This window comes from Bidens hawaiensis, unplaced genomic scaffold, assembly GCF_021521415.1.
Source record: "Bidens hawaiensis isolate Kalapana, Puna unplaced genomic scaffold, B.hawaiensis_p1.1 tig00067589_1, whole genome shotgun sequence".
NCBI lineage: Eukaryota > Viridiplantae > Streptophyta > Magnoliopsida > Asterales > Asteraceae > Bidens > Bidens hawaiensis.
The window spans coordinates 27,332-51,512 of record NW_027501984.1 but is presented as its reverse complement, the minus strand read 5'-3'; the positions used below and the strand labels follow the sequence as shown (position 1 = coordinate 51,512).

The 24,181-nt window shown below is 37.3% G+C and overlaps 2 protein-coding genes across 2 annotated transcripts; one reads left to right on the top strand and one right to left on the bottom strand.

Moving 5' to 3' along the window:
- Window positions 1-9,141: 9,141 nt before the first annotated feature.
- On the top strand, window positions 9,142-13,271 carry LOC143604999 (uncharacterized). Its single transcript, XM_077081280.1, has 5 exons — window positions 9,142-9,254; window positions 9,327-9,533; window positions 11,038-11,136; window positions 11,252-11,494; window positions 12,890-13,271. The coding sequence occupies exons 1-5, from the start codon at window positions 9,189-9,191 to the stop codon at window positions 13,217-13,219; spliced, it is 945 nt and encodes a 314-aa protein (XP_076937395.1). The 5' UTR covers window positions 9,142-9,188; the 3' UTR covers window positions 13,220-13,271.
- A 575-nt stretch (window positions 13,272-13,846) lies between these two features.
- LOC143604998 (uncharacterized) lies at window positions 13,847-20,065 on the bottom strand. Its single transcript, XM_077081279.1, has 10 exons — window positions 19,863-20,065; window positions 19,487-19,767; window positions 18,671-18,809; window positions 18,197-18,318; window positions 17,906-18,109; window positions 16,777-16,836; window positions 16,333-16,471; window positions 16,130-16,248; window positions 15,064-15,282; window positions 13,847-14,113 (listed from the first exon to the last, which is right to left on the bottom strand). Exons 1-10 carry the CDS (start codon window positions 20,014-20,016, stop codon window positions 13,919-13,921), a joined length of 1,632 nt encoding a protein of 543 aa, XP_076937394.1. The 5' UTR covers window positions 20,017-20,065; the 3' UTR covers window positions 13,847-13,918.
- Between the last annotated feature and the right edge of the window lie 4,116 nt (window positions 20,066-24,181).

Sequence of the window (24,181 nt, the reverse complement as noted above, 5' to 3'; positions counted from 1 at the left end):
CCAGATGGGCGTTGATGTTCAGCTTTTACCTTAGAACAAGTTAAGCATTTAGCTACGAACACAGCAATATCCTTTTTCATACCAGGCCACCAATAAGAAAGGCGCAAATCTTTGTACATTTTGTCAGCACCAGGATGAACGGAATAACGAGTTTTGTGCGCTTCACTCAGTATGACAGAGCGAAGATTCTCATCATTGGGGATCCAGATGCGATTGAGATAACAGAGAATTCCATTCAGGTTAGGGACTAGATGTACTTCCGCACCACACGCTAGCTCGGCGCGTAGGTTGCCTTTGCTGATCGATGCGCGCTGCGCGTCGCGAACGCGCGATTCAAGATCGTTTTGGATCGGCGCGAAGCGAAGCTGCGTGCGCGGCAAGATACAGTTGAGTTGACTGGGTTTGCGGCTGAGCGCATCGGCTACCACATTAGCCTTTCCAGGGTGATATCGGATCTCACAATCGTAATCGCTGATGAGTTCGTTCCATCGGCGTTGTCTCATGTTAAGTTCCTTTTGATCAAAAATGTGCTGAAGGCTTTTATGGTCGGTGTAAATGATGCACTTAGTCCCATAGAGGTAGTGTCTCCAGATTTTTAAGGCAAATACAACTGCACCAAGTTCGAGGTCGTGAGTCGTATAATTCTTTTCATGAATTTTGAGTTGCCTAGACGCGTAAGCGATAACCTTGCCTCGTTGCATAAGTACACAACCGAGACCTTGGTTGGAGGCATCGCAATAAACGACAAAGTCGTCAGTACCCTCAGGTAACGCTAGAACAGGAGCTTCGCACAACAATTGCTTGAGCGTTTGAAAGGCTTCTTCTTGCTTAGAGCCCCAAATATACGGTTTGCCTTTGTGCGTTAATGCTGTTAAAGGCAAGGCGATTTTTGAGAAGTTCGCAATGAATCGCCGGTAGTAACCAGCTAAGCCCAAAAAGGAACGGATTTCGGTAGGAGTGGACGGTGTAATCCAGTTCTTGATTGCTTCAATTTTGGATGGATCGACATGAATACCCATCTTGTTTACAACATGACCAAGAAACTGTACTTCATCCGACCAGAACTCACACTTGGAGAGTTTGGCATAGAGTTGTTCGGTTCGAAGCTTTTGCAACACCAACTGAAGATGTTGTTCATGCTCGGCCTTGGTTTTTTGAATACACCAGAACGTCATCGATAAACACGATCACAAATCGGTCCAAGAAAGATCTACACACCCGGTTCATTAGATCCATGAAAACAGCGGGTGTGTTGGTTAAACCGAAGGGCATGACCAAGAATTCAAAATGACCGTAGCGGGTTCGAAAAGCAGTCTTGGGAATATCCTCTTCGCGGATACGCAACTGGTGATAGCCAGAACGGAGATCGATTTTGGAGAAACAAGAGGCACCTTGGAGTTGGTCAAAGAGGTCGTCAATACGTGGTAAGGGATACCGGTTCTTAATGGTGAGCTTGTTCAGCTCGCGGTAATCGATACACATGCGAAACGAACCGTCTTTCTTTTTAACGAACAACACCGGAGCACCCCATGGCGAAGAGCTAGGGCGAATGAATCCTTTATCGGTCAACTCTTGAAGTTGACTTGCTAATTCTTGCATTTCAGCGGGTGCAAGTCGATAAGGAGATTTGGCTACGGGGGATGCACCAGGGACAAGGTTAACACGAAACTCGACTTCCCGAGCGGGAGGTAAACCAGAAAGATCATCGGGAAAGACTTCAGGAAAGTCACGCACGATGGGGATTTCAGAAAGTTTCTTCTTTCCTTCATCGGGTTTGACCACATGGGCTAAGAACGCTACACAATTCTTCCGCAAAAGTCTTCGGGCTTCAGAGCATGACATAAGTTTAAGACCGTTAGAGGGTTTCTCGCCGTAGATATGAAGATTTTCACCATTTTCCCGAGGAACGCGAATCAACTTCTTGGCGCAGATTACTTCGGCGCGATTTTGCGAGAGCCAGTCCATTCCAATAACCACATCAAAACTTCCAAGAGGCATGGGGATGAGGTCGATTAGAAAATCATGTTCATTAAGGTTAAGCGTGCAATCTTTGATCACGGAGTTTATTAAAATAGTTTCGCCATTAGCCAATTCAACTGAAAAGTTTTCGTTTAAGTTTACTCGCGGTCGCTCAAGTTTTTGTTCAAATGCGCGAGAAATAAAACTTCTATCGGCGCCAGTATCAAAAAGTATAGATGCATATTGTCCGTTAAGTAAAAATGTACAATTAACCACGTCATTATTCGCTTGCGCTTGGTGCGCGGTTATATTAAAAGCTCGGCCGCACGTCACTTGGTTTGAAATTTGGTTAACCGGATTAGCTTGCGTAATTTGTACTTGCAGTCTCGGGCACGCGTTCCGGAAATGACTGGGGTCACCGCAGTTATAGCACGACCTGGGTCGTGGATTAGGGTATGTTGGTTGTGGGTTTAGCGGGTAAGTTGGTGGTGTTTGCGCGATCGGGTTGGCGGGAAGGACTCTACAGTTCTCTGCAGTGTGACAAGTACGGCCACATCGGTTACATTGTCGACACGGGACTTGAGTTGGATGGTGAAGTCTACAGGTTGGGCAAAAGGGTTGGTTTCCTGTGTAAGGTTTCTTAGTTGACAGGGTAGGGAGTGCGGGATTGGTTAAGGCATAGTTATGGACTACAGGGGGTGTTGGGTAAGTTGACAGTGGGTTAGGAGCGTATACTGGAGGTTGGTAGGCGGGTTGCTGGACAACGAGCGGGTTGGTAAGCGTGTAGGCTTGATGATTGGATTTGCGCTTACGCTTGAGGTTGTTACGGTTTGAGGGTTCTGGCTTGGTTTCTGTTGGTTCTGGGACAGTCTTGGTGAGTTTGGTCTTTTCGGCTCCCCGCAGGAACAGGGTTCCTGCCCTGACATGGTTGTCGCTGAGCACAGCGGCCAACTCGATGGCGTCAGAGAGGGTTGCTGGGTTCCTGGCCCATACAGAATCTTGAATTTCCATGGGAAGACCCCCAAGAAACTTCTCGATGGCTCGGCGGGAAGGGGTAACTAGGTGCGGGACAAGCAAACTTAGTTCGTGGAAGCGCGTAGCGTACTCGCGCGCTTCGCCACTGTACTGCTTCAAGTTCCAAAATTCCTCCTCAAGGCGCTTTATTTCGTTGGGAGGGCAGAATTCTCTAGTCAAAAGTTCCTTGAATTCCTCCCAGAGCATGCTAGAAGCAGCCTCTGCGCCACGCGCATGAGCTACTCCGTTCCACCAAGTAAGCGCCCTTGATTCTAGGACACTTGAGGCGTATAAGGTTCGTCGGTCTGGAGGGCATTGGGTATGGAGGAAGGTGTTCTCAATTTTCTCGAGCCATTGGAGCATTACGGTGGCTCCTTCAAGCCCTGTGAATTTCGGAGGGTTACCCGCATTAAAGGATTTAATATTGTATCCGGAGGGGTTGGTATTATTTTGGTTTAAGGCTTGGGCTATCGCGGCGGCCATTTCCTGGGAACGTTGCTGCCTACGTCTGCGCGAGGCTTCTCTCCTCTGATAACGGCGAGATAGCGGAGGCATTCTATAAAAGTTTTAATTTTTGTTAATATCTTGGTATGGGAAATCGTTTTAGCGCAAGTTATATCGTCGTAAAGCTTGTTTCGCGGAGTTAAATGCTCTCAAATTTTGAAGTAAAATATGAATTTAAATGCAAACTTAATACAGGTAATGAATTCGAATTGAAAATCGACAATTCATGCATCACCATGACTTTCCGAATTCTCAATTTAAAATATCGAGTAAATGAATATTGGAGATTGACAATTCATGTATCACCATGACTTTTCAAATCTTCAATTTAAAATATCGAGTAAATGAATATTGGAGATTGACAATTCATGTATCACCATAACTTTTCAAATCTTCAATTTAAAACATAAAGTTAATGGGGATTGAAAATCAACTATTCATGTATCACCATGACTTTTCGGATTTTCAATGTTAAGTCCCAACAACAAACGAATATGTAAGTAAAGGAATAAATTGAAAGTTAACAATAAAAATCGAAAGATCGCGGATAAAACACGAAATCATGTGCTGCATATACGCAAGCATTTTTTTTATAAATATCGAGTAATCAACAATTAGCGCGCAATCATGAGATATTTCTCATGCGCGAGAAGGGACTCTTAGGTATTCTAGGTCGTTACGTCTAACCACCTATCCTAAAGTCACGGAGCTCTGATACCAATCTGTAACACCCCGACCGATGGCGGATTATACATCGGGGCGCCACGTATTGTTTCATTACTTGCGACACTATTTGGGTGTCAATATTTAATAAATACATTTCATTGCGCACGCGCAGAACACGACATAAAGTAACATAATTCATATCATAACTTAAAATATTCAAATAACATAATTTGTCTTGTTACATTTTAATCTAGGTCCAAACAAAAAGAAAGCATCCTACGTGTCCTTGAGATTCCCAAAAGCAGCTACAGCAAACCTGAACATGTGTTAAAATAAAACGTCAACACTTGCGTGTCGGTGAGAAATCAAGTTTAATAGATATAAATAGATAATACAAACACTGCGCGCAACATGTGCTTAACTGGGGTTTAACATAGGGTGTAATCAGATTGTGATCAAGCCTTAGATCATAGCTCATAGTTCAATCCGTGCTCCCAATTGAGCACAAAAACAAGAAATCATACGTGCATGTGTAACAAAACAAGAAAACCGTAAACGATAGGTCTCCCGTGTTCATCTAATGGATCCATGAAAACTTCGGAGTAGGCCGTCAAAGCGGTTAATGATTCACACATACAAATAAACAGCCAAGTAAACGTCCATAACACATGGGGTTTTGCGCACATAAATTTCATAAACAAGTTTAAGACTCAAGTTGTACGAACACATGAACATCCCAAAACGTTAAAAATAAAAGGGGATTAAGTACGAGATTACTCACCTGAAAAAGGTGTGTTTGAAAGATAATGCAAGAACCAACTTTTAAACAAGCACAAGTTAACCTATAAATAAGAGGTTATTGGTTTAACGATTGGTTTTTATGTCTTGAATATATGCAGTAAGTATCGATTTTTGTTAGTTAAACAAATTAAAATATATATATTTATATTTACCGAGATTCCGGGCAGAACAGAAGAGAAGACGGAGGCAAAGAGAGGAGCGGAGGATCTTCGGCAGAGAGCAAAGATTTGGGGAGTGTTTTAAGTGTAGTGTGTGTAGTGTTAATAAACAAGAAAATAGTTTTATTTATAGGAAAACCCTAGGGTACACAATCCCTTAAAAGGAGGAAAAGATCTTATCAAATCAAGCAAAGATAGTAAAAAGTACAAGAATCCAAAAGCAAAAGATATCAAAAGATATGCCGGCAGCTGCAGGGGATGGGGAAAAGCTGACAGGTTACAGGTCAAAGCATGGGAGGGTCAGATAAAACACTGTTCAAGACATGCAAAAGAAGATTTCAAAAGATTATGTCAGTCGCTTTTTCTGTCAACCAATAGGATTGGTGCGCATGCTGCGCCGAAAGTGGCTTTTCGGACAGATGTCGGAACTGACCTAAAGTGCTCAAACAAAAGATAAGATATTTCAAAAGCATACAGGCTGGCATAGACTGAAGAAAAGACTTAAGGTCTAGCGCGAGAAGACTCGAGCGCGCGCGCGCGAGGGCGAAGGCAGACAGAGAACAATCCTTAGCGCGCCGCGGGAAGAACTATAATTCTTAGCGCGCTGCGAGAAGAACTACAATTCTTAGCGCGCCGCGGGAAGAACTATAATCCTTAGCGCGCCGCGGGAAGAACTACCATTCTTAGCGCGCTGCGAGAAGAACTAAAATTCTTAGCGCGCCGCGAGAAGAACTACCATTCTTAGCGCGTCGCGGGAAGAACTACAATCCTTTGCGCGTCGCGGGAACAGTTGGTCTTCGCGCAGGCTTCCTTGTAAGGAGTCTGGCGCGTGGAGCTGCGCAGACATCCTTAGGCGGGAAGAACCAAAGGACAAACAAAGAGTTAAGAGAAAAGGGGGTTTCAGGCTCAAGGGTTAAGCAAAAAGGCGGGACGGCGACAAGAGAGAAAAAGAGGCGGGACGGCGACAAGAGAGAGAAAGGGGCGGGACGGCGACAAGAGAGAGAAAGGGGCGGGACGGCGGAAAAGAAATTATTATTATTAGTAAGTAATATAAAAATATATATATAATTTATTTAATGTTAAATTTACAAAGATAAATAATCAAATTTTAAATCATAAAAAGAATCGGATTCGAAAACGGGTACCTGGGTCGGGTCGGATTGGGCAGTTGTCACATTACCCCTTGTGTATGACTATATAACGCTTTTATACAAACGTATACTCCCCAAATCAATCATTTCGACAAGGGTTTGATTGGTAAATAGAGGAATGTTAGTATAGTCTCTAAATTATTAAAAAGACGATTATGATTAGAGTAGAGATAAGTTGACATGTAACAATTCTTTTGTCTTTCTTTTTACATGTAAAGAATAAATATATTAAATATAATAATCATAAAGACTACTAGTAAAGTTACCTATCTAGATTCATAAATAGGACAATTGAAATATTGTAATAATTTGAATATACTTTTAATGGCTTTAATGACCTTTGACATAATTATCTTTAAATTAAACACGTTTAATTTGTTATCACCTCTAGCCACCGATTTGGACTATACGCCAACAACTGACAATGACTACCTACCCACATCACCTTCATCGCTATGGTCTCTTCTTCCGGTTATTCTATTCTATTTTATTTATTTATTTTTTCATGTTTTAACCACAACTATTATGACTATATCATCAAATACTAAAAATCTATCAAGCTTTAAACATTTTATATTAAAGGAGGCCAACTCCAAACTTATATAAGCTTCCGTTTACAATCCAAGTATATTATAATAACTAGGTTAGAAACCTCATATATTATAAATGTTGAACAAATTCAACTTGTTAACTAGTTATTTTTATAAAGATTTATATGTTGGATAATATCCTTAGTCCAAAAATTTTAAAACTATAATAACAAATATTAAGTTTTAATAAACTATTAGTTTAAATTTTAGATACTTGACTATTGAAATTCATTATTATTTAGTAACAAGAAACAAAAAAATAGACTACCATAAATCGAAATGTGGCCACGTTAGTTATTTATTATAATAATATTTGGAAAATATAATTCATTCACACTTATCAATATCACTATCCTCTAATTATAAGAACTGCTCGTCCATGCTAGTGAACAATCTAATATTATCGTTTTTCAATCAACATGATTTCTATATCATAACTACTTTATAAGTAACTTTTGTATATTTCTCTATATCAATTTTGGTATATATGCATACACGCACACATACACATACACATACACATACACATACACATACACATACACATACACATACACACATACACATACATATGTCTAGACGAAACTACTTCTAGAATAAATTGACTAAAATAAATGATACACATACACCCGTTCGAACAGTTATCCAAAGTAAAAGATACTTCCAATTATTTTAATTCATGCTTAATATTGATAGACTAGTTAATGTATTAAAAGAATATATATAACTCAACAAAAGGCAAGTTTCTTCAATGTTTTACTAAAGTCGCTTAAATCTTACAGACAAAAGTGCTTTACTTTCACTGTATGTTAATATTTGATTTTTTTTTATAGTTTATCTTTTTTTTTAAATTAAATGACATAAATGGATGATATATGAAACCATACTTTTATTATTTACTGATTATTTATTATCAAGTTCAGCTTGAATATGAGGTAATTATGAAGAAAACGAAACTTTACTAAATCATATTAAAGTTTTTACTAAATCATACTAAATGGTAACCAAAACCAATAACTGCTTTATTGAAAAAGTTGACATGACATGTATAAAAAGTTTTCCCAATATTAAAGCATAATAAAAGTTGAGCACTAATCTATTCTAGAACATAGACTCAATAGACAAAACTTGTAAAATAATTTTATCCTTAAAATTAAATATACTTCAATAATTTGTGGATATATTATTAACACTAATCTGTTGTAAATAAATTCCAAATTAGCTCAAAATAAAATATTGACAAAGAGAATCATCAGCCAAATAGGTCCCGAATATGGGACACGATTGGCAAACACTTGTTTGGACTTACTGTTTTATTATCTTTGTCGGATCCAACACCTTTACTTTAAAGTTTTAACTCATGTTTCTTGTTTCTTAATGTCTGGAACGAAGCTTGCTTTCCACTCACAAATCATCTTCCAGTAAATTATCCCACCAATCAAACATAGGTTTCACTCAAACCACTCACCTTTAACTAACTCTTTACTCATTGTTTTTAATCGGTTCCAGTTAAAGATCATTGCAAAGTTATTGTTGAAGACTCCAGAAGAAACAGATAAAAACTCTGGATTTCTTCTTAGATTTCTTGAAAAAAAAGAATTTGTTAGTTTCTGGTTTGAAATATGGTTGACTCCAATATGGGTTTTCAAGAAGTTGATTGAAGTTTGATTATTTTAAGATTTTAATCTAAATTCTTGAATAAATTGTGAATTTGGTTGCTTTTACGTACAGTTAGGGGTTTTTAGAAAAATAATAACAAAAAGAAGAAGAAGGGGTGTAGTTGAGCTCGAGCCCAAGCTAGGCTCATTTCAAGCTCTATTCTAAAGCCGAGTGATTAGTTTTTCAAGCTTGAACTTAGCTTATTTAGTATTTATAAATTAATTTATATACATTTGTAATTAATTTTTGTGTATAAATTTTAATTACAAGGTTTATATGTAACATAATATAGATAATAACAATTATATATATATTTAATACAATAATAGGCTTGTTTAGCACTTTATCTTGTAAGCCAGCTCGAGCGCAATAAATAAAGTTTGGGTTTAATTAAACAAATTATTCTTAGGACTCTAGCTCATATAAGCTAACTCATTTCACGTTTTTAACGAGCCAGTATTAAGTAGCTCACGAGCCGTTTGTGTGATTTACACCCCTACATTTTAGTGATATGTATTCCAATTTGTTAACATTTGAGTACGGTTACTTAATTATGTGGTGATGACACTTGGACTTTTAATATAGCTTGAAATAGTTTGTTCATTTTTTTTCATAGATCAAACATTCGAACTTCTGTTTAAGTTTGCTTACCGTAGTGCTAATCGTATAGGACGCCTTATTGAGCTATGAATCCTCAGCTGAAGAAATCAAACTCGAGTGGCCCCTTAACAATCGAAGACCAACAAAAAATTGTTAGTAATTCGGTTTAAGTACTTTAAATTTACCCTAAACGCAAAATTAACTCTAAGGGTGTTTAATTTCAGATTAATGAAGTGCGTGAGACGATTAAGAAGCAAAAGTCAGTTGAGAAGATCAAAGAAACTCGCCCAAACGAGTTTTCTCGTTATTGTTGTGACGCATCAATAGCAAGATACCTAAGAGCACGAAATTGGAACATTAAGAAAGCTGTTAAGATGCTTGAAGCGTCGTTGGTTTGGAGAACGAATTATAAACCCGAAGAGATTCTATGGGTAAGTAACAAGTTTAACTAAACGTGCAATATGATAAATACCGTAAATCCTTTTATATATAACACAAACCGAACTGCATCTGGATAATGGGTAAGCGAGCAACAAGCTGCGCCGCTATCCCCTTTTGAATCGCAAAGCCTATTCTACTAAATATAAATCCTTGGTTCCTCGGGCTCTGCGAGTCACTGTGGACCACCTTCTGCACCCGCTCCAAGAAGCGAACCGCCTCGGGAGCTAGGGATCCAAAAGTGTCGAAGGCAAATGGAATGAACAAGTGCTGATTCTCCAAACACGATGTCTCATGCTTAGCAACCTTCCTAGACTCCGCTCTCAAAACCGCCTGTCCCGGTACGAAGCCACTGTCTCTCAGCCCCACCAACGGGGACACCCCAGTGAGGTCAACACACGCATGCTTACCCCCTGCCCAGCCAAACACAAGAACATCCGCAGGACGCAGGGTAGATCTTCCCTCACGCGGATCAGTCCAAAAGTTAACAGGTGCCTCTTTCTTGGCTGAGATCCCGGCACGTCTAAGCACATCCCATAACACATCTCTAACCCAGTCATGACGATACTTGAATCCCGACAATTCCTTACAGTGGAGGGCATGCTCACCGAATCTATCCAAACAAGCTTTTTTACAAATGGGGCATAATTCATCTGGAGGGAAAAGGGGAATCATAAGCCGGTATTTAAGGATGGCTCTGTATTCAACTGTCGACATCCGTTGCCCAAGACCTTCAATGGGCACAACAGTCAAAAAATCCTGGGCATGAGCCCTCTTGAGACAAGCTAAAACTGCCTTTTGTCTCGGGGTCATATCGAATCTCTCCTCCAAATCATGTACGTGTTTACCATAAAGAGCACTCGCCAAGGTTTGTTGAGGTTTCTTGGGGGCGGTCTCCTTATCAGTAAAACCGCCTATATCAAGGTTCGGGAGAGTTGTTCCAATATTACCAAGTGCAAAAGAGTAGTCAGGATCTACCCCCGTAACACCAGCATTTCGCAGGACGTGGTCCTGCAATTTCCACGACTGAGACCTGGAAGCCACAAATGCATATGCGGAGACATCCTCAGCCGAGAAAATTCCTAAAGTAGATTTGTTAAATTTTAAACAACGTATAATAAACAGGTCAAATGAGTAGATTTGTTAAATGAGCAATATGATCAAAAATTCAAAATTAACTAGATTTGTTAAATTTTAAACAACGTATAATAAACAGGTCAAATGAGTAACGATAGCCTAAAGTAAATGTTGGATCCGTTAATTATGCTTTCAAGATTCGTATCGAGTTTTATAATGAATTATATTAAACATGTGAGTTGTAAATCTGTAATTTTAAAATAACAATCTAAGTTTTTTAATTAAAAAAATTAACTTATGATTCTTGTAACCATTATTAATTTATTACTTGTAATTTTATTATGTTTGTAATTCTCTGATTATTTCTTACAAAAGCTTAATGTCGTCTTACTTATCGTTGTTTATGTTTGTTTGATCAAGGAACATGTTGCTACCGTGGCAGAAACAGGAAAAATCTACCGGTCGAGTTTTAAGGACAAGAACGGGCGGGTAGTTATCGTTATGAGGCCAAGATTTCAGGTTTAAACATTTTATTTGGCTTCCATAGTTTTTGTTTTTTGTTTTTGTTTTTGTTTTTGTTTATCTTTATAAATAGTGTGCAAATTAATTAACACGAATATATTATATTAAACAGAACTCAACGTCAGTAAAAGCCCAAGTGAAGTATTTGGTGTATTGCATGGAGAATGCAATATTGAATTTGCCTCCGGATCAAGAACAAATGATTTGGCTCATTGATTTTCATGGCTTCAGTTTGTCCAACATATCGATCAAGTCGACCAAAGAAACCGCTTATATTTTACAAGAACAATATCCCGAGAGGCTCGGTTTAGCAATTCTATACGATCCACCTAAATTCTTTGAACCGTTTTATAAGGTATACATTTATGAACCGAAATGTCTTAGGAGTGCTAAATGAACCGTGTTCACAGGATCGTGGGTCGAACATGACTTGATACTGAACACAACATGAACTTAGCAATCATGACAGAGACATGAACCTGAATAAATGCATATTCACGAATTCACATGAACATGTAAAAAGTTCTATTGCTTTTCTTTTTTTCATATTAAAAAAAATACAAATTTACAAGTAAAAATACAAATGTGTATAGAATAACTAAGTGTAAACTATAAAATGGAGATTCATTTCATCATTTAAAATTTTGTATACAATACCCAACTAGTTTAAGATTTAAAAAATTATATAAAAATAAATTAGCTAAACAGCTACATCTATCATTTTTAGGTGTGCATGGGTTGGTTTTGGTATGTTTTAAGCTCAAATCAAACCAAAACCAAAACTTTGATTTTTCGGTTTCACATATGGGTTCGGCTCAAGCATGGGTCGTGTTTTGTTATATACTAGCTTGGTGCCCCGGCGATGCTGCGAGATACACGCTCAAACACGACATCGAACGTATAAGCGGTGACCTCACTGTAGCACGCGCGTAGCCTGACTATAGTATGCATGTAATGCGGTGTCGGACGTGTAACCATTCGTCGGTGAACGGGTAACTCGGTCTGAAACATGACCCAAGTCCACCAGACCCGTTGCGACCCTAATTGCATGTCACGTAACATGTTATTTTTTAAATTTTAATAAGTATAGCAATACCATGCTCAAATTAAAGAAAATAAAATGCTCGTTTTTATGGTGTAATTTTTTTAGAAAAAATATTAACATGTAAAACAGTTATTGTCGTTAAAACTTCTGGGGTTGTTGGTTTAGAATAAGAGGGTTAATTTGTAACTATTTAACAAGTTAACAAAACTTACCCCTAAGTTTAAGGACCATAATTGTAAGTATGTTTCAAACTAAATTAACTTTAACCGTACATGATCATAGTAAGCAAAGACTATATTACCCCTAGATTTTCAAAATTGATTGCATTAGTGATTATACTTTAAGCAATGATGATTGTATCTCTTAAAATTTAAGAGGTCCTTCACTCATGCATTATATATAGTATAGATATAGATATAAGCTTTAAATGTTAGGCCCAAATAATGAAGTTGGGCCCAAACTTTTGACCAAAGATAGCTTGGGCCATAATTTGAAATAAAAACATTCAAACAATTTCAATTTCAGTATAGTTCGTTTTGTAACGAGGTGTAATGAAACCGAACTGTAACTTTCGGTCTTCAATAAATCAAGATGAACCATCAGCTATCAATTTGGGTCGAATGCTCGGTTTAGTTTTGTCGGTTGTGTTAGTTCGATTAATCAGTTTTTCGCTCGCCTCAATATTATCTACAATTGTGATTGTAGATAGTAAAGCCTTTCCTAGAGCCCAAGACAGCAAACAAAGTGCAGTTTGTTTACTCAAACGATCAAAACACCAAAGCCATCATGGAAGGCTTATTTTGCATGGATGAACTCGAGTCTGCATTTGGCGGGAAAGAAGAAGAATGCTTTGATATCAAGAAATATGCGGAGAAAATGAAAGAATATGATGCAAAGAGGATCGATCTTTATGGAAGAGATAGTTGTTCTAACCCGAATTCTAACCCTAACCCTAATGAGAAAGCAATCGATACAAACTCGGTTACAGCAGCCGACGAGGAAAAGACCGAGGCTAGAAAGACTGACGGTAGCTAATGAATCTCTACAAAGGGTAAAGATTTTTGTATGTAATCGTATTAAACAACGTATGTTTTAACTGATTATCAATAATTTTTATGAGTTTGAATTTAGAAAATGTTTATGTTTAGTCTTGGGTGAAATAAGCAATTTCCGACTATGAGTCTAAGATTACTCATTTTATCGTTATAATTATTAATGAATTCATAAATTATAACGTTAAATGATCTCCCATTGGTTGACATGGTATTACCGGGAGCCTAAACAAGCTCGTTTAGGCTCAAGGTAAAAGAGATTGCTATTTGTATGATTTTTATTTAATATATGAGATATATATTACATTATTATGTAATATATAAAACTAATAATATAAAGGTATATAACAAATAATAAATAATTAATACGTAGTAAACAGTTGATCTTAAGCTTTAGAAATAGAGCTCGAAGTAGGCAGAGACTGAACTTAAAACGGACTCAGGCTTAGTTCTGCTGACCCAGTGATTAGAGGTTTTAGGTGTTTGGATATATGTTTGATGTTAAAAGTTGTAAATGACAAAATAATCACTTTTGAAGTAGTTAATATCACAAACTATGCATTACATCCTTAAATAATCAAATAATGAGGAATAATAGGTTACCAAATACTATAAACTAATTATCTTAACAAATATAGACAATCAAGACTCATGACATAATGAATACATAAATTTGCAGCATCTACTTACCAATGCAAAATTTACCAAAAATGTTAGTCAGAACTTCTTCAGATATATCTTCTCCACTTATCTGGCCAAGCGCGAGTGCAGCGTCCCTCAAATCGATGGTCCAAAAGTCAAACGGAAGATCATCGTCTATGGACGCCTTCAGCCTCGTTAAAGACTCCTTGGTCCGAACAAGTTGTTCACATTGTCTCTGATAATAATAATTCATCAACAAAAACTTGTAAAAAACCGATGGCTGAATTTCAAAACGAGTGTCATTTTGTAACGGTTGGATCGACCTGAAATGCTTTTTGTAAAGTTGTTTTTAACATTTTGTTGATGTACAGTTGTTTACTCTCACTAAAAATGTAATTTGGCCCCAGAGCTATTTTGTGATTGATTAAAGTCCTCATATTTTGAAAATTGTGGTTTAATCCCTCAACTTTTAAATAAGATAAATAAACTAAATGGTTTATAAACTGTATATAATGTTATTTTATTTACTATAGAAGGGGTAAGTATATATGACATTTTTAGTGTTTTTCAAAGACAATTAAGAAGTGTGTACATATGAAATTTTAACTTTTTAAAGGATATAAATATACATGAATTGATCACTGATTCTATCAAGAACTAGGGGTGTGTACGAAACCGAACCGTAACTATAATAACCATAAAAAACCGATGGTTTGGTTTTATATTTTCTAAAACCGATTATTCAGTTCAATTTCAACCAAAAACTAAAAAGGTTTAAAAAACTGAACCAAACTGAGTAAACCAAAGAAACTGAATTTAAGTTATTTATAATCAGTAAATAGCGTATCCCAAAAATTTTAGATCCAAATGTTTAATAATATATCAACTAGTCATTTATAAAAAAAAAAAATTAATAACAAGCGTAGCCCACAAATTTTATATCCAAACGTGTAATGATCAATTAATCATTGATTTAAGTTTCATGCCCAAATTCATAATTTTGGGCCATTTTTTAGCCCAAAATTTTCAAGCCCAAATGGTAAAATCAAAAGTCCAAAACCAAACCGAAACCGTAACAGTTTTCAAACCCAAAAACCAAACTTTCGGTTTTGGTTCGGTTTGAGCCCAAAACCAACCCATCAACACGCGTATCAAGAATTGTCAATTAGCATATATCTATCAAACCTGGTTAACGGCCCACTTGCGTCCACCTGCGGGAATATTTTGGAGGCCTACAAGCTCGAGAATTGTGGTCTCTAAATCTGAAATTCCTTGACCCGTAATGGCACACGTGTAAATATGCTTATCAAAAGATTCAGCTATGGTGTTAACAAACTCCAAGCGTGCAGATGGGGCCCGGTCGATTTTATTAATCACCAATATTACTGGAGATCCTGAGGCCGCCTGTTGTCACCAAAACATGTGTTAGTTAGGTGTACAATTGTTTTTTTAATAAAACTTGATTCGCAAGCTAGAAGTGATGATTTTGAACTTTGACCCCTATATGGATGCGGGTCAATTCAGATTATACTGTCTGTCATGTTGAATTTTGGATTTTGACCCATGTATGGATGCGGGTTAACCTGTTTAGAACATTAGCTAAAAAGCCTAAAATGGTTTTGAGTTGTCCAAACGGGTCAAAAGTCAACCTTGCCCATTTAAACCCATTCCAAAAATGAACCATTTTGACCCGCTCCAAAGTTACCCAATTTGACCCATTCAAAAAATTTCCAACTATTCAAAAATCACTCGTTTTAACTCGTTCCACAAATTGTCATTTTCACATGCTCCCAAAAATTAACCATTATGACCAATTCAGCAAATGACCCATATTGGAACGATTTTGGCCCGTTCCAAAATTTACCCATTTTGCACCGTTTCCAAAAATTGCCCATTCTGGTCCGTTAAAAAAACCACTCATTTTGACCCGTTACTAAACCCGAAAATCTTGACACAGTGGAATAACTATTTGAAATAAACAACAGAAGGGGCCCACAAGCAAAACTTTAGCAACTTTAAAGTTTAAGTTGGTAAAAGTAACTAACAAGCAAAAACAAATAGAAGAAATTAATGTTTTTTAACCTTCATCATCATCATCGTACTCAGTATATCCCACCAATAGCAAAGCTATGTTAGGGTCTGAGGAGGGTAAGATGTACATCTTACCCTCCTCAGACCCTACCATAGCTTTGCTATTGGTGGGATATACTGAGTACGATGATGATGATGATGATGATGAATGTTTTTTAACCTTAGTGTGTTTAATCCTGCCGAGCAGTTTAGAATCTTCATGAGTCCACCCATCAACAGCACTAACCGTCATTATAACCACATCAGCACCCAAAGCAACCGCTTCCGATCTTTCAACACCTTTATTTAGAAAAAAAAAATATAAACTAGATAATTTAAAACAAAAACCTCATTTAAAAATAAAAACTAAAATTCAAATTTCACCTATTTTCTCCACAATATCATCGGTTTCTCTGATGCCAGCTGTATCGAGTAGCGTTACGGGGATACCTTGTACCGTCACATTAGCTTCCACAACGTCACGTGTTGTTCCAGCAATGTCTGTAACTATTGCTCTTTCACTCTGCAAGCTAAATCATAAATATTCAATGAGCAAAAAAAAGTCAAAAGTGAAAAAACAAGCTATTACTTTTTTAAAGTATGATTAAGTTCCCCAGAATATGTTTATTGTTAAAAAAAATATAAGACTTAATTTCAAATACATCCTTCTAAAAATTCAAACTTTCATATGATATATCCTTCTAAATTTTATAAATATCATATTTACCCTTCAAATACACTAAATCGCTAACAATATCATAATTACTCATTAGTAAATAAAACAATAATAAATTCAACTAAAGCTAAATGTGTTTATTTTGAACATACCTTACTCCATGAATTTAGCAAACTAGATTTCCCAACATTTGGGCGACCAATAATGGCGATCTGTAATTATCAATGCATCGATGAGAAACAATCGCAATTTTTATCTAGTCAAAATACAAACGTGCCCATAAATCCTCTTTCTTAGTGCTATCATGATATCTGGTGAAATATTGTTTAGTCCATCATATGCATGTTAAAACTGTGTGTATTCAAATGTCATTGGTTGAATTGCACAAAGATTTGTGGACCAGAAGCCATCCAACAACAACGAATCCAAAACCGTTCTGTCCGGTATCAAACCAGTTACCAATGGTAATGATGATGATATTAACATTTGTACATCATGCATAAGATCACACCCTTCATCCAAAATTACGCTGGTCATCATTGGTTGGAAACCAGCAGAGAGACCTGTGCTCATGAATGGATAGTCAAAGATGATATCAGAAACAGTGGATTGCTACTCGAATCAGTTTCCAACTTTATGTCTTGACTTCTTGAGCTATCCACTATTTCCTGAAAACCTCCCCAACTATTCATTCATGAAAAAAATCCCTGTCGCTTTTCAACCAATGGTGAACTAGCATGAATTTGGATCAAGTGTTTGATCATATGCATGATGGTCTCAAGTTATCATCATCATCAAAACAAATCTTTGTTGGTTTTCAACCGATTTTGGATCTGTTGTTTGATTATGAAACATTGTTGTTGGGCCGTTCAGATGGGGCGAACTGGTCGAGGTCAAAACATGAACACAACTTTTTTGTGTAATTCAACCAATGACACCAAATATCATGATGGTATTAAGAAAATAGATCCTTAAGATTTCCCACATTGTAAAATAAAAACAATTTAGGGGTTTTGTGTATGTTGAGTACACTTTAGGTGACTTTACTTGCTTAAACTACAATTTTTTTTACCCATTTGACCCTTTAAGAGAAAAAAGTTAACCAAAATTGGCCCATTTATGACCCGTTTACTCAAACTAAACTATAGGGTTAAAAAGGAGAGTGAATTCATTAACCCCCAACAAATCAAAAAGAAAAATCAAGAATGTGTTTTGAAATGTAAAAGAAACTTTCTTTGACTTTTACCAATCAAACCGATATTTTGTTTACGATGATAATACCTGTAATCCAGACTGCAAAAACTTGTCATAGTTAGCAGTTTCCATTGCACTCTCCACATCATGTGACATTGCCCGAATTTTACTCAAAACTAAATTCATGTCTAGTGGCGGCATTTCATCATCAAAATCTAACCGGGCTTCTATCTCTGTAAGCAACTCAATGCATTGTGTTCTTAGTGATTTCACTAGAGAAGAGAAACCACCCTGTCATGAAAAGTCCATATAATTGAGCATTATTCCATTAACCATTATAATATTTTATTTCAAACCGGTTAAGAAAGAAACTCATGCCTGAATTCCTGCAAGTGCAGCATCGGCTGCAGCCACAGACCTGGCGGAAACAAGTTTTCCAACATCTTCTGCTTGAGAAAGGTCTAACCGACCGTTGAGGAAAGCGCGAAGTGTGAATTCACCTAATATATAAAAGAGCATAAAAGTAAAAATATATTAAGTGTCAAATCTATTCGAGACTTCAAAATGTTTTAGAATTCATGTTTAGAAGATGATTAGGATTCCTTATTGAATACGGCGTATTTCACCCTAAGGGTAAACTTGTAAATTTAAAATCAGCAAAGACAAATCTATTATCAAAATAAGCAATCTCAAACTTATAATTGAAAACAACTTATTTCACCCTAAAATCAGCACTATTATTCATCCAAAAAGAACTCAACGCAATAAGCAAATAAGGTGATTTATAAACAATCCTTGACACCAATAAAGTTTATGACTTTGGAGTTTAATGTTTAGTGGTATGAACTCAACCTGGTTCTGCAAGCTTTGCGCCAGCTTCTAGACAAACCCTTAGCACACGTTTTAGGCAAACATCGTTCCCGTGACACTGTAGCTCAACCACATCTTCCCTCGTGTATGATCTTGGAGCTAACATAGGTACCACTAATACCTGATAAAAAAAATGAGTATCAATACGACCACAATTGCACGCTTATAAACCAAACAATTCACCTTCTAAAATCTCAACAAATTCGATCACTTTAGACTGACCATTTAAAGATCATTTTGATTCTCATTTTCAAATATGAATATATAGGGGGGGGTGTGGTGCGGTTCGGTGCGGTTTTTGGCCAGAACCAAACTGAAAACAAAAACTTCGGTTTTTGGAGTTATTGAAACCGTTCGGTTTTGGGTTTGGTATCGGTTCGATTTCGCTTTTTGCCATTTGAGCTTGAAAATTTTAGGCCGAAAAAAAAGTTGACAAAAAATAATGAATTTAGGTATAAATGATTTTGTTAATTGTAAAATAACAGACTATTATACAAATTATCAAAAATATTGGAGTCACATATTTATTAAATTCTTTTAAATTACTTAATATAAAATATAAAAAAACAACACTTTAGGAATTCGGTTTGGTTCGGTTTTTTTACGTGCAAAACCAAAACCGAACCGTTTGTGCGGTTTTTACAAAAACATAAAACCAAACCGTCGGTTTTTGTTTCGGTTTGGATTTTCGGTTTTTTCTGTTTCGGATCGGTTTTTTCGGTTTCTTGCACTCCCCTATGAATGTATATATGATTATTACAAATTGAAGAATCAAATTAAACAAAACAAAACATTTACCTCATCAACAACATTGCCATGAGAATCACAAACCACACCATACTCCACCACATGACTAGTCGGCTTCCAATAAAAATCCTTCCTTTTCCGTTTCTTCACCGGCCGAAAAACCCGACCCGCAATATTCACCGCGGACGGGCCCGATAATCTCACAATCCCCACCGCACTCGCCTGCCCACCTAAAGACGTAACAATGGCAGCAATTGTACTACTTGAATTCACATCCGGGTCGGGCAGATTCGACCCGACCCGTTCATCTTTGTTCAATACCAAACCACTCTCTGCAATTTGAAAATAATTCTTTTAACACAAATCATAATCACTTTTACCCAAATAAAGTATTGTGATTTGAATCAATCCAATTGTATAGACGTACCTGTGGATGAGACTTGAGGGTTGGAGATGGGTTTGATTGATGAAGACGAGAGGAAAAGAGGGGTTAGGGTTTTAAAAGTAGGAATTGCAGGTGTGAGTGAAGTGGGTTTTAAGGTATGAGCGAGAATATGGCGGAATACGGGAAGAAGAGACATGGCGGACACTGGTTTGGTTGTTTGGATAGAAGGGGTTTTGTGGGCAGCTAGGAGACAGAGAGGGTTCTGGGTACGGTACCGCAGATATTGATGTAAAAAACAACCATAACCATAACCATAACCATAACCATAACCATAACCATAACCATAACCATAACCATAACCAGTATTTTAAAAACCGGTTAAACTGGATTTCGCACGGCAGACCGGTATTTTGGCCGGTTTGCTAGAACATCGTACCGCCGGTTCCTGTCTAATATACCGGTTTTTACCGGCAAACCAGTTTTGTACCCGAGAAACTTTATATTTGTGGCCCATATTTTTTCAAAATAGCTTTTGACCCAACAATTAACATTCAAACGTGTAAACTTTAAGACTATTTTTTAAAAAACCGAGTGTTTTTGCATTGTTTTTTTAATATGGATTAACTTTTGGATTATTTTTTGTTATGTAATCATTTACTTTTGGGTTATTTTTGGATTATAGAAAATTATAAGGTAAACCATTCAAACGGTTGAACCTTCTGATATAATCCGGTTCAACCGGTTGTACCATTTTTTAGCTCAATCCGGTATAATTAAAATACGGTTTTTGAAACATTGACTATAACGGTACACTACCAGAACCGAAGACAAAAAAGTGGTAAAATGCGGGTATTATTTATTATACCGTATTGTGTTGTATGAATCCGAAACATTAAAAAAATTAGATACCAAATTAATATTGAACATAAGAAAGAACTAAGAACTGTAAAGTTATACCTACCTTCAAAAGAGAGACATCTAAAATGGTTACTAACTATATTAGTAAGGTGAAACAATTAACATTTATTAAAGTATGTGGTGTTTGTGTGATTAGATTTTTCTCTCATATTCTTTACGTGGTTTATTTAAAAAAAAATTGTTTTAAAGTGATTCTTTTTAAATTTCTAAAAGAATATATATTACTCCACATTAGATTTTAACAAACATGATTGAAGGCATCAAACTCAATACTAGGTGGCCAATAGCCTCATGGATGGGGTTAGCTGTAAAAGAGAGATGGAGACGAAGAGAAAACTCAACATTCAGGTTGGATGAACCGTAACATATAAACGACTTTCATCAAACCCAACATTTGTAATGGGTTCTTTCTGATTTTAGTTGGGTCACTTTAGTTAGGTCAATTCAATAATGGGCATGTGCCCAAGTTCGTTAGTTTGCATGGGTTTTTCATGCATTAGAAGTCCAGTCATTAGTCAAGTCCTTATGTGTCGTTCAGGTTTGTTAGTTTCTATTTGTCCTGGTCTTTAGGAGATTGTGATGATCATCGTGGTCACGTACTATGTCATGTTGAGCCAGTTTTTTTTTTATGGTTGTAAGCTATTTAATAGCATCAGTAGTTGTTGAACAAAGTCATCCAGAAAATTTGAGTGATTCAATATCTAATATTACCTTTACAAGTGGTATCAGAGCAAATCTGGGAGAGAAATATGAGAGAGAATGGCTGCAGAGAATGCAAGTTTTCAAGTTCCAAGTGTTCCAAAGTTTGACGCCGACTATGAACATTGGAGCTTGTTGATGAAGACGTTGTTAAAATCGAAGGAATACTTGGTTGTGATCGAACCTGGTTATACGGAACCACGTGAAGGTGCAGATGTCACTCCGGCTCGACAGACGAGCCTAGATGCTATGCGTCTCAAGGAATTGAAGGCTCAGAATTACCTATTTCAATCCATTGATAAGCAAATCGTGAAGACGATGACCCGCAAAGACACGGCGAAACAGATATGGGACGCCATAAAAAACAAGTATCAAGGAAACGTGAGGGTGAAGAAGGAACAACTGCAAAGGCTTCGAAGAGAGGTCGAGACCTTAGAGATGAAAGAAGGAGAAAGTATCACAGAGTACTTTGGCCGGGTGATGACAACGGCCAACGAGATGAGAAACTTAGGGGAAGAGATGGATGATGTAAAAGTGGTAAAGAAAATCCTCCGGTCTCTAACTGAAAACTTCAATTATGTTGTGTGCTCAATTGAAGAATCAAAAGATACTGATGAAATGACAGTAGATGAGTTGCAGAGTTCGTTGTTGGTGCACGAACAAAAGCTATGTAGAAGAACAAACGATGACCAGGTGCTAAAAACTGAACTCGAACCCACTGGCAGAGTAAGGGGAAGAGGACGAGGTCCATCCACGAGGGGACGTGGTCGGGGACGCGGAAGATCCAGACCCGACTTTGACAAATCATCCGTTGAATGCTACCGATGTCACCAACTCGGGCATTTGCGTATGAGTGTAACCAAACAGAGAAGTCGGCAAACTATGCCAAATTCGATGAAGGCGAAGACCTGCTGCTAATGACTCATACCACATTGAAGGATGAGTCGAAGAAAGGTTTATGGTTCCTAGACTCTGCTTGCTCGAACCACATGATTGGGAGGAAGGATTGGTTCATGAACTTGGATGAAAGGTTCACGCATACAGTGAAGTTGGGCAACGATCTTCAACTAAATGTGAAAGGAATAGGATATGTGAAGTTGGAAATAGGAGGTGTCTCTCAAATTGTCTCGAAGGTGTACTATGTTCCAGAACTAACCTCTAGTCTCTTGAGCATAGGACAACTTCAAGAGAAAGATTTAACCGTTGTGATTCAAAGAGGTGTTTGCAAAATATATCACCCACACCGTGGTGTGATAATAACTTCAACAATGACCAAGAATAGAATGTTTTTGGTAAATGTGAATGTAAGAGTTTCTCAACACAGGTGCTTCAAGACAGAAAGTGATGAAGAGGGTCAAATGTGGCATAGAAGGTTTGGACATGTGAACTTCAAGTCCATTCGAACCATGCAGTATAAGGGCCTTGTGAAAGGGTTGCCAAAGGTGGTAGAACCTACTACAAATTGTGAAGTGTGCAACCTAGGCAAACAACAAAGAGAGAGTGTGCCAAAGAAAAGTATGTGTAGAGCTAATGAAAAACTCCAGCTCATTCACACTGACCTTTGTGGTCCAATCGAACCAGAATCTCCAAGTGGCGAAAAGTATGTGATGGTCCTTATTGATGATTATTCTAGAAAGGGTTGGGTGTATTTTTTGGGCAAGAAAAGTGAAACTTTAGACCACTTTAAACAATTTAAAGTGATGGTAGAGAAAGAATCTGTGTTGTTGATTAAAGCATTAAGAAGTGACAGGGGATGTGAGTTTAACTCAAAAAAATTCAACGATTTTTGTGAAAGTTCTGGAATTAAAAGACAACTTACTATAGCCTACACTCCACAACAAAATGGAGTGGCAGAGTGCAGAAATAAAACTTTGATGAATATGGTAAGATGTTTGTTAATTGAGAAACAAATGCCAAAATGGTTCTGGCCAGAGGAGCAAATTGGGGCTACCATGTTTTGAACCGATGTGCCACTGCATCCCTTGAAGAAAAGGTCCCTGAAGATTCCTGGTCTGGACACAGACCCAGTGTTGACCATTTCAAAGTTTTTGGTTGCATTGGGTATGTGCTCATACCTTCACAACTGAGAACCAAACTTGATCAGAAAAGTATTAAATGCATTATGGTGGGAATTAGCAAGGAATCTAAGGCTTATAGGATGTATGACCCTATAAAGAAAAAGGTGATTATTAGTAAGGATGTGAAGTTTGTTGAAAATGAAAGGTGGGATTGGAACAGTGTTGAGTTTGGAGCAAGAAATTTAATTGTGCCTGACAATGATGAGACACAAGAAGGAGCCAATAGTCAAACAAATGCACAAGATGAGACATCTCATGACAATGTGGACCCACCACCTACACCACATGTCATTCAAAACCAAACAAATGAAGAAACTAGTGGCCATTTAAATAATGAAAATAGTACCTCACCTACTCACCACAATAGTACACATTTAAATCACAATGACCCTACACCAAATATTGTAGTTGGTGAGTCTTCCACCATGCATAAAAGAAATAGGTCAACACCAAGATGGATGCATGCATATGAATCAGGGGAGGGGCTATCAGAAGAAGAAGCTGAGTTTGTCATGTTCAGTTCATCAGATGATCATGTGTATTTTGAAGAAGCCATTAAGGAAACTAAGTAGGCCAAAGCCATGGAAAGTGAAATGGAAGCTATCACAAAAAACCAAACATGGGAGCTGGTAGAGCCACCCGTGGGAGTGAAACCAATAGGAGTAA